This window comes from Primulina huaijiensis, chromosome 15 (genome assembly GCF_012295235.1).
Source record: "Primulina huaijiensis isolate GDHJ02 chromosome 15, ASM1229523v2, whole genome shotgun sequence".
In the NCBI taxonomy this organism is placed as follows: Eukaryota; Viridiplantae; Streptophyta; class Magnoliopsida; order Lamiales; family Gesneriaceae; genus Primulina; species Primulina huaijiensis.
The window spans coordinates 478,655-490,265 of NC_133320.1; the positions used below are offsets into that span (position 1 = coordinate 478,655).

Sequence of the window (11,611 nt, forward strand, 5' to 3'; positions counted from 1 at the left end):
AAAAAGGATAAAATATTAAGGCATATCACAACCGTTTACAGGACTGAATCTAAATTGAAGCACACTGAGAAGGTATACAGAGTATTGTCGTAACTGAATATACATAGAAAAACTAAATATATCTAAAAGCACATGAAACAGGATACGAAGTATACAGTACATTATACGTAGAACAAAAAGGCAACGTAGAATCCTTTAACTGGATCAGAAACATAATCAAAAATTGTGAATCCATGCATAATCTGACCTCCCAATCATCAGATGTAGTGCCAGGTTCGACTTTCGAGTAACAAAGTCTTAGAAATGCATTTGATGCCAAAACTGATTTTGATTATCGTGGTTCACATGAATCTGATAGCAGCAGTTCTGGGCATGTTCAAGTATAATGAATGATAACAAGCAAACTTCACATCTTCGGAATCCATCGATATTTTTACAGGATATTTGGAACACTAGATTTGTCATATCTTAACTGCCCAATTCACATAACCGTGCTCTGCCGGGATTAAGCAGTGATTCAGACATAACCCAACCCTTCAGAAAAAAACAAGGTGTCGGTTTATTGAGAATATATTAAAAAAAAATCTTACAAATGAAAGAAATAGGAAGGACAGGTGCTTCAAGTCACGTTCCCATAATTTTTATTTTGTTGGAACATATTTTTAGCGTTCAGTTTTGTTAGAACGTATTTATGTTTCAGTAGATGGATTTAAAACGAAGAATTACAAAGTTTCTAGTAGTTCTTTTAAACCAAGCACTATCTCAGTCCCACTGATGATGTTAAACGAACTCTCAAACAACAAGAAACATTTATCATATTGAGTGGGGCCGGCTAAAATTCAGTCTCAACTTTCTCTTGCTGTTATCAAAAACATTACCAAGACAGAAAATCAAGCATTCGAGATCACAAAGTTGAAGCATTAGACGCACATAAACCTGATAAACAATAGCGAATCAAGATTCTAGGCTTTCTACTAGTCGCCTAATGGCTCAATGTATGAAGCCAGAGCTGTCGGTAGGGGTTATACAGGCCCTTCCAAAAATATCTATTTAGTAATACTCCCCCATTACTGGCTTAGATGAAGCATAGGACAAATGAGATTTACTAATGTCATGCACAATTTTACCATAGGCTCCATTGAATCAATAATAAAAGAACTATTTAATATTGATGCAAAGTAGCTGAACTTAGGTGCTCCTCTATTCAAATTTCAACATTAGAGAGGAAAATAAGTAGGCCTGCCCTCACCTGTTCCATAGCTTTATTCTTGAACGGTCCATATAAAGCTGACACCATCTTATATGATTCAGCATTAAAGGATTGAAGATCAGACAATGTTGGTCCAACCGAGAAATCATGCTCTCGCTTCCCAGGGGAAGACATGTTCTTATTGGAGGTGCGAACAATGTGAAAAAGCACATGAGCCTGTAATTGAAAAGAATTTAGCAAGAAACACCAACAACGATAGTGACTATGATATCAAAAGTCATCAATCTTACATGAAAGGCAGCTTTCAATATATCATCAGACTTTGCTTCATCCTTGAACAGAGCATATATTTTGTCCTTCGAAGGATTATAGGTAACAATATATTGCTCTTTCTGTTGCCAAAAAAATTTCATTATGCCGCTGTAAACTATTAAAAGTCGTAATGGACAATTACGTGAATGTACAGCCCGAAAAATAAAAATATCTTCTGCTCAGCATGGTAGCATACCTCAAAAATTGGCTCCGCGGCAAGATATGAATTAGGATCTTGGAATGCGTCTTTAAACCGCGGACCTGCAAAAGTAGTAGAAAATAGTATGATCAACATTTACACGAATAATGTGCTAAAATAAGATGAAAAGCACCAAAATATGCTAAGCTCGTGTGAGGGCCAGTAAAGGATATGGCTTTTCATGTACCAAGAACAATAGGCCTGTGTTCCTTCCATGGGAGATTGAATATATTTTCCATTGAATTTCCCTCATGCAACGTTGGAACTTGCCCTGGAAAATAAAGATATGTCAAAGTTAGAGTGGTATCATAAGGTGTAAATATTTTTCTACTAGAAGCACAAAATTCATGTCCTAATTCGTTTCCAACTTGACTGGACGAAAGGGATACCTTATCCCTCTTGCTTTGCTGAAGGTATAGACAAACTAGAAATTTGAGCTACCGTTTTTTGCAAAGTTAGCCATGCAAGCATGGGCAAGCACTCTCTGAAGCATCTCTCAATGGTCAACCACCATGTTCAAAAATACTTGAAGAGACTTGTTTAAAAATATTCTAATGGCCTTTCTCCCTATGCTCAAACTTGGTTCCATCCAATATTTCCAAGCCAGATCCTCATGCATGTGTCTTTGTAACAGTCCGATATCATCCCCGTCCTTATGAAGATATCGTATATTTTTCCATAATCTACCAGGAGTCCATCACCCAGATAACATCGAAGGCTCTCCTGAAATTAATTCAATTGGTGGTTTCTATATTTGATCAAAAATTTGGTGATTTCTAAGTTGGGGGCCCTCGTTAATGAGGATTGGTTGTAAGCTGATTTCCATGGCGTCCCTAACTTCTTGGTTTGGGGCTGTTCATCGGATCATTTGCCCTGTATTGTCTCGCTTATTCAAAACAACAGGATGAATCACCCCTTTAAATTCTCCAATATACGGGTTTTGCATGATTCATTCTTTAAGATTGTATTGAGATGTTGGTCTCTTCATGTTCGAGCACTAGACAATTTTCAGTTTGCCGCAAGCTACATTACTGACAATAGATTTGAAGTGCCTTAATGACTTGCACTTACCAAATTGCTAGTAGGGTTATGCTAAATTTGAGTTTGAATCTGCCCAAGCTCACTAGCTATCAGAATCAGCTGAGGATGAGGGCCCCTAATTGACCGACATGCTTGGATGCTTCTGGAAGCTGAGAGCTCATTCTATCCTCAAAGGGACAAGCGCCTTTATTTATCTCAAAAGTGGTTGTTGCACTGGGTTTTTATTTTATTTTTTTAACAATTTAGTCAAAAAGAAAAACTGAAGAAAATTAAGTTGTTGTTACTTGTCGGCACAATACCGAGATGACTACTAGTAGTGACCAAGATGCGGAACAAGAACTTCGACGCAAAGATTTCATGAATGAATTTTTCCTTTTTGCATTTTCAAGATTGACGAGTTAATTCAATAAGTCTCCTCACACGGAAGATAGCACATAGTCTACACACATAAACTAAATTATAACTTAATGAATTGAACTCTTGCCAAAGTCATTACTCTTTCCGAGGTTTAACCAATATTATGCATATTCAGCCTATCTCTGAGACAACGTGAAATAATACTTCATGAAGCGAAGCCTACGACCCTACAGCCAGGAACAAGTAGCTTTCTCATGGGGACCGACCAACTTTCCAGGAGACCTAATATTTTCCTTAACTGGGTTACTCAACAAAATAAATTAATAGCACTTAACAACAGCTTTCTTCACCTGATAAGCAGAAAGGAACGCGAATAAAAGACAAAGGCTTGTTTGAGAAGTTCTGAGCATATGTTACTATGGTTTCCTACCAAAAATAAATAATACATTCCTCACATTCTCCAATCAATATGATATACAAACAAAAACAAAGTTGAAAGGGCGATGAACAACAAGCGGCACAAACACACACGGGGAGAAGACGAACTCATTCTGACCTGTCTTCAAGAAGGATTCAACTGCCACAGTGAATCTTGCCCGATTCAGCGTATGCAATACCACAGATTTCACCTAAAAGAATAATAGAATATTCATCTCAAATCAGTAGTTATATTAGCTGGGAGAAAGAAAAGTAATAAACAAATAGGAAAACAAAAGTTCCCGTGTTTTCTCTCTATCCAACCTCTTGGTAAGAGCTCATCAAATACCCACATGAGAGCAAAGTAAATGTGGTAACCAAGGATGGATTTTGCTTAGACAGCATAATGCTCAGTCCAGTTCCGAGCTTCACAAGAAAGAGATTCAATAATCAGTTCCAGCGAAGAGACAAAACTGGTTCAAATTCAAAATGCAAGAACTAAAGTTGCAATTTTTCTGTCAAAAAGTCAAAGACATTCATGACAACTCAGAAATGAAAAATTCTTCATAAGCATTGTAGATTGATAGGACCAAATATGTTAAGTAGGTAGGTGGCCAGGTTAGACCCTTTCCTTTTGTACCCCTTATCCAAGATCATAAAATTACTTGGTGGTTAACGACCCTAACTAACCCGTAGTTACCTTCTCAACCCCGTTACCACACACCCAGTGCTTCAACTTGCAAAGTATATTTCCTTCCATTCCACCAGTTTAACATTAGTGACTCTTCGTCTGATTTTCAAATATATGAATTAATAGTTTGAATTTATCACTGAGAGGATGTAAGAAAAGAACTAGACTTCTAAATTTAATAATAATCCTCTCATATCTACCCCTAAACCAGGAATCAGCAATAAATTGGATTAATCCATTCACTCGTGGACCGGAAGTTTTTGAATCAGTTTATTTCGCAGTAGTGCTCATTTTCCACAATTTACAATGTTGTGATATTTTCAATCAGACGAGCATACCAGATCAGCCATATTTGCAACACATTCTCCTTTGGCAGTCACATCTCCAATATTTTCGCCCCTAGCAAAGGCTTTGTAGATTGGGGTTCGAGTTGAAGCAGATGTCACAGCAGCAACATTCTATAAGGAAAGCACAATGAATGTCAACGTAATTAGCCAGGATTGCATGACGCGGACAAGTGAAAGTGACAATAGATGATACGACCTTGGAAACATTGGCTACACAGGCCAAAGGAAGAAATAAATGGGGAACAGCAGCAGTTGCCAACTCTAAACCAGCTCCCAACTCCATCATGATATCGCCAGCAAACCTAAGCTGTGTAAGAAAAATCATCAGACGATGTATTATTTCTATAAATTAAGTCACAAAAGCATCTCCTTTGACCTCCAAATTTTTACATACCTGCTTTAGATCATAGTCAAATTTCTTTCCCTGACGAGAAAATAGCATCTTCCCAATCCGTCCAGCACCATCCTACAGTTAATTATATCAAGGAACATGATATAGATAACTTTATCACAGGACTTCATCTAGACCATTGTATAATTGTGTTAACTGTTATTAGCAACCCAATCAAAATCTATATATTGCTGTTGAGTAAGTAAAGCAACGGGCATTTACATCCAAGAGTACCTCAATTTTAACATACTTTAATTTGCTATTTTAGTTTCATTTGCTTTTATCATACATAAATGTAATTCAGAAATAAATAGCATAGTTCTATTTCATTTTTCTATCGATGAGGTTTTTACATGTGTTTGATATGTGCTACATATTATAGCTTCAATTCTGAAAGAACAAAATCCACTTGAAACAAAATGACGTTACCCGATATGTCTTTGGGGTAGAAAGGGTGTAAAACAACTAATTTTTAATGAGTTTCTGAAACATTAATTTTTTTTAAGACTCAGCGTTAAAGAAGCCCTTCCAAAATTTCCTAAAAATAAAGCAGATGTTAAATCAATGCTACACTTACAAATAGTGGAAAGCGATGGATGTAAATCAAACGAAATTTAGACGTACATTGGAAAGTTCGGTCGATAAGTTCCCTAGTTGATTATGTATAACTCAAAAGGTGAGCATTGTTCCTAACAAGCACTTACAGGAAACAAAAGACGCGATAAAACTTAGATTCTTACATCCAGATTGGCTTGTTAGCAGGACAAAGATGCATACTATTTTTCACAGTTTTGAGATATTTTCTACATCTCCAAAACTTAATATATTGCTGGAAGAACTACTACGTCCCACGTAGGCTCCACAAGAAATTATAGAACATAATAATTTGTGAGATTCTTCTATCCCATAGCTAATCTTTTCGGTGAGGGCTTTTCTCTCGAGCTTAACATTTTTGTTAATATGAGCAAATGCAGTAGAATGGGTGACTTAGGAAAGGTTACTATCCGATCAGTGTCAATGATAATGTTGTGTGCATATTATATGTTGGATTAAGATGTTTGGGAAGAATATTGATAGATGAGTGAAAGACGTCCAAGACCAATTTCTCAAGGGGTGGATAATATTACGTCTAATATCGACTCCAAAAGTAATTGTGGAATGGTTAACAAGTTTGGAGACTCTCCAACCTAGAGATCTAGTCTTCTAGCTTTGGTTTTTCCTCTAAACTTAATGCCTAGCAAAATCTTTTACCATGAGAAAGATAAAATACAAGAAAATCATAAGTAATCTAAGTACTACTGGATTGTTTAAAAATATGTACTGAACATGATAAATATAACGTTCAATAAAACCCAATAAGTAATCTAAGTACTACTGGATTGTTTAAAAATTTGCCTTCGACCCACTACTTGAAGCATATATCTGTTACCAACTACCCCTGAGATTTATTTCAAGCTTCAGGGTTTCAACACTTTTCTGTCAAGCATTTGAAACATGTCCTAACTTTCTAGGATACACAAACAAAACCCAAGCACCTATAAAACTAAAATGTAACAATCATTTTTGTCTTCATTTTTTTCCAACTAAATTGCATTAATTTTATGATACCTTTATAATCCAGTTGATAGCCACAGCTCCTGGTACAGCTCTATTTCTTGATACTCCCACTGAACTTAGAAGAGTTTGAGTTGTGAAAACACCCATTGCCCCGCCAAAGAAGTACTACAACAGAATGCATCACAAAGGAGCAGCAACTAAACATTTCACCATGCTATAGTATATGGCATGCAAATACATTATCAATGGTCTTAGCTTGTGCAGGTTAGATATCTTTATTGGGTAAAAAAGGTAGGTAAACCCCGGATCCCCTTTAGTTACACATCAACCTTTCGATTCGAAAAATGTAAAGAGTACCTTTAAAGCTCTCCACGTCATGTAAGGAACATAAGAAGGTGTAACCGAATCAGGAAAACCTTCTGGAACTACGTAGGATCTTATAAAAGCCATCAACTCCTGGAACAGGCACAACCGAATTTAGGCAAGATTAAGGAAGGTATTTCATAATATTTCGTGTACAAATGTACAGATGCAAGGTATTTCACAACTTTTCTGTGACAAATGTCCATTATTACATCAAGGTCTTCAACTGCAGTATCAGGCCGTTAATGAAAATAAAAAGTTCAATCGCTCAATTACATTATTTTAACGATGCTGAAACATGGAAAAAAGAGGAAGAAAATACCGACATCAACTGGAGCCTGGGGTGACTGCAAGCAGACAGCACGAATACAATTCTTCTTCAATTGCTTCGATCCATGACTCATAAAACCATCGTTCTCAGCGAAGTATTTCCATCTCCTGCCATCGATCTCCTCGCAACATATCACCCTCAAGCTCGAATCCACAAATTGATCATTGGAAAGTCCGCCGAGTCTCAAATCCTGCCACTCCGGCGTCACCGCCGCTGCCGAGGGGTACGGAGGAGCCGCTGATGCTAGGTTTGCACTAATGCGAAGGGTCTCCCGCACTAGAAGCCTCGAATCCATGGACGCAATTGTTTGGGAAGCCGAATTCGAAGGGTGCTTGAGCTTCATCGCATATTTTTCAGAATTTGATCACACTTTGATTGCATGTATATAAATGTTTTGTGCGTATATATATATATAATTATATATATATAGAGAGAGAGAGAGAGAGTCAGAATTCCTCGTTTTGGTTTCTCTCCCCTCCCGGCATGTGAGAGGAGACCGTTTTGATGGAAAAGGCGGGGGAGCGGGGGGGGAGCGTTTGATTCGATGACGTGTGGGTGCATCGAATACGACTGAAACGGACACGTGGAAGTTAATGCAGCACGTAAACCCACACCTGCTGCTGTGAGCGTTTTTCGCCCGTTCGATTTCTGTTTATTATGGAAAGTTATATTTCTTAAAACGGACACGTGGAAGTTAATGCAGCACGGAAACCCACACCCACTGCTGTGAGCGTTTCGCCCGTTCGATTTCTGTTTTATTATGGAAACTTAATTTATGAAATATATAATGGTGTGATTAACCCAAATTCATTAATTATAACATTGATTTATAATCTTATTAACGTTTTATATTCAATTTCTTCCTTATACATTATTTTTATAGCTCAATGGATAACTATATGTATTATGAATTTAAATTGGTTTGATTTATGAGATTAGACGATAAATTTGAAATATAATGATAATATAGTTATTTATCGACTCCAATCATCGCATAACTTATAATCAAATTAATTAAAGATAATACAAAAACATTGAATTTTATTATTCGAAACAAACAAATTACCGTGGAAAATTCATAATAAAAAAAAAACTGCTTTTTTATACAGAATGTGATTGTTTGAAGTTTCTTGTAGAAAATGTGTAAATGAGACATGAAAGGTTGGTCATCCTCTTGGAAATGTACATTTGATTAATGAGTATGTCTCTTATAAGACGACCTATGGGTTTTTTTTTTTTAAGATTAGTCGACCTGATCTATACCTACCATGAAAATTAATATTTTTGGTATAAAAAACAATATTTTTTTTTTATAAATTAAGCAGAAATTTATCTCACACAATTTAACTCGTAATATGGTCTTACAAGAATTTTTATGCTAATTTAGTCAATCTCTTCAATTAATGGCTTGAAGAAAAAGATCCCCAATAATTATTGTTATGACAAATTTTAATCTTTGATTATTTTAAAAAATATTAATCCTACTAATAAACATATAGATATTATATTGGGTTTGTGTGGTGAGATGATAAATAGTGTATTATTAATACGAGCACTTTTTAAGTATTTATTGTAATTTTCATAAGATTCTCCTTGAAACTATCCGATAACTAAGCTAAAAAAAAATTGGACAACTTAGTTTTGAATTTGGACCCATTAGGCAGGTGGAGTCTGTTGACAGTTGTTGAGAAAACCAACAGTTTGCATATTCTAGGCTGGATTAAATGTTTGAAATCGAAGAGTTCCGAAAATTAATTTTTGTGTGGCCATCATTGTTTGTGAATTGTGAGTCCTGGTTCCGTTTTTCTTTCCTTTTCCAATCTGTCGATTTCCTACGCACCAATGCCAAAAAATTAGTCATTTTCCTAGATTGCGTTTCAACGTAAATACATCGCAGATTACGTATGGAAGTCGAAAAGGAAAGTTGATTAAACAAATCAGTGAATTTTGCAAGATCGTGTGATTATCTTGTCAGCAATGTAATGGTACTTCCAAGAATTCAAGAACATTACATGTTTCAAATTATAGTATTTAAATAAAAATAACAATTCAATAAAACTTGGTACTAAGTGATATAATTATCAGGACTCCGGAGTCATGGATAATTTTATACGTTTCAAATAAAGCATTGGTTAAGAATTAAGACCAAGTAGTTGTGTTCTATTGAGTAAGAAGAAAACTAACCGTAAAATAATTTTATAACCGTTTTTGTGTTTTTAATATTATTAACAACCATGGCCTCTCAACATATGTAGTTTGATATAAGTACTCATGGCATATCACTCGTGAAAATAAGTTAAAACATGTTGACAACTGTGTTTTAAAAGCACAAAAAAATGCGATTAAGCGCAAAGTATAAACAAAAAGATTTAGTTTAGAAAAAAGCGTAAAAAAATGGTCACCCTGTGATTTCGCGTCTATTTTCGTTATCGTTTTTTAATCTATAAATCATTGTGTTTCTTTTAGCATAGTTATTCTTGCCATGCTTAAAATTAGTTGAACCACCGTTTGATCATATTTCATTTTGTGTTGTCCGTATTTGAATGCTAGTTTTCATCTTGTCCACATCATATTTCAGATATGGAGTTTGGTTGAATCAACAATTACTCTCTTCTAAATATTCAATACTTATATTGTCACGTAAGATTCATTGAACTTAAATACATATTGGATTAATACAAAAATTCATACAAGACTGTCTCATATATCAATTTTGTAAGACACATATTCAACCTGATATGATTCATGAAAAAATATTATTTTTATATTAAAAACACTACTTTTCTTTGTATATATGGATATGGTCAACTAATCTCATGAATATAACTTTGTTAGACTGTCTCACTGAAGACTTACTCTTTGGTAAATACAACTTTGTTATACGAGTTTTAAAGGTATCAATTTTTTTAAATAGTCAATTTTTGAAATGGAAATGATAGGAGTGGAACTTAGAAATGACAATTTCCGCCAAATCCGATGGATAATTTGATACTTGATCCGAATGGAAGATGAGATAGAGAGAATATTTTACCCGATTAAATAAATGTGTAATAAGGTATGAGGATTTTTGGGCATGTGCATGGAGACATGTCTTAAAGAATCCTACTCATATCGATTAAATATATATAAGAGATAAGATGTAAGAGATATGTCTCACAAAATTGATATGTGATACAATATTATAATAATTATTGTTTATTATTGTATATCATTTTATTATAATTAATTAACATAAAAAAATCATAAGAGATAATTTTACTAGTCAATTTTGTGAGACAGATTTTCGATCAGATCCAGACATGAAAAATTGTTAATTTTTATTTCAAAAATGTTATTTTTTTTACCGTAAATATAAATCAAGTCGATCTGTCTCTCAAATATAAATCAATGAGACCTAATTAAAACTGAGAAGTATTGAGTAACTAATATTGGTTTCATAATATATTTTTTTTGAAAATTATCTAACACGAAAATTTTAATACGTATGCACTCATCGTATGCCAGATGTTACAAATTATAATTAAAGCAGAGGCCCTCGAATTAATTTGATAAAATTTTATCTAAAATTGTAATTATACACTCAGGCTGCGTTTGGTTGGAAGGATTAGGTGGGTTTATGGTTTTTTAACCTACCTAATCCCATGTTTGGTAGAATTTTTATTTAACCAAGTCAATCCCTCCTATAAATGATTAGGTTATATTAAATGAGATAAAATAATCACTCCTTCTCACATAAGATTATTTATCCAACTCTTAATCCATCATATTTTTCCAATTTTACCCTTCTTCTATATCCAAACTCACCACCACTTCCCGCCACCGACCGCCGACCCACCACCCCACCGCCGACCACCCGCCGCCGACCGAACACCACCCCACCGCCAGCCGACCACCCCCGCCGCCGACCCCGACCGATCGCCCCCGTCGCCGGCCGACCGCCGTCGCAATAGTGGAAGGACAATTTTGTCAATTCATCAAAAGATTCTAAATTATCTCATTCTTAACAATCATACCAAATATAATATTATTTTATCATTATACATTATATTTCTACTTCAATAATTTTCTTCATCATTTATCTCTTAATCATTTCGTAATTTTATCCTCCAACCAAACACAGCCTCATTTTATTAAATTAGTTTATGAGTTTTTAATTTTTCCTAAAATAGCCATTTTTAAAAATATTTCCATCAACTTTTTTAAGGAGATAAAATAAGATATGTATCTAATTTTGGAAGTTATTTTAAATAATTCATTATCTTTTAAATTTATATGTATATATAATATTAGCCTAATGATTAAGTCATGCAAACTAGGGTGGCAAAAAAATCCCAAAATCTCGACCCACTCCCGTCTCGAATATTTTCCGACCTGATTTTTCGGGTTTTTTTCCCG

At 34.8% G+C, this 11,611-nt stretch overlaps 1 protein-coding gene across 2 annotated transcripts; it reads right to left on the reverse strand.

The window, feature by feature from the left end:
- LOC140959072 (protein root UVB sensitive 6-like) lies at nucleotides 1-7,692 on the reverse strand. 2 transcript variants are annotated; one of them, XM_073416809.1, is made up of 13 exons: nucleotides 7,212-7,690; nucleotides 6,880-6,978; nucleotides 6,574-6,687; nucleotides 4,969-5,040; nucleotides 4,771-4,881; nucleotides 4,566-4,685; nucleotides 3,861-3,962; nucleotides 3,676-3,748; nucleotides 1,909-1,992; nucleotides 1,719-1,783; nucleotides 1,501-1,602; nucleotides 1,250-1,426; nucleotides 1-534 (listed from the first exon to the last, which is right to left on the reverse strand). In XM_073416809.1, the coding sequence occupies exons 1-13, from the start codon at nucleotides 7,557-7,559 to the stop codon at nucleotides 469-471; spliced, it is 1,533 nt and encodes a 510-aa protein (XP_073272910.1). In that variant the 5' UTR covers nucleotides 7,560-7,690; the 3' UTR covers nucleotides 1-468. The 2 variants fall into 2 exon arrangements, 1 of the variants encoding a protein (XP_073272910.1); XR_012171898.1 differs by lacking the exon at nucleotides 1-534 and having other exon boundaries at nucleotides 1,375-1,426; nucleotides 1,501-1,630; nucleotides 7,212-7,692.
- Nucleotides 7,693-11,611: the final 3,919 nt, after the last annotated feature.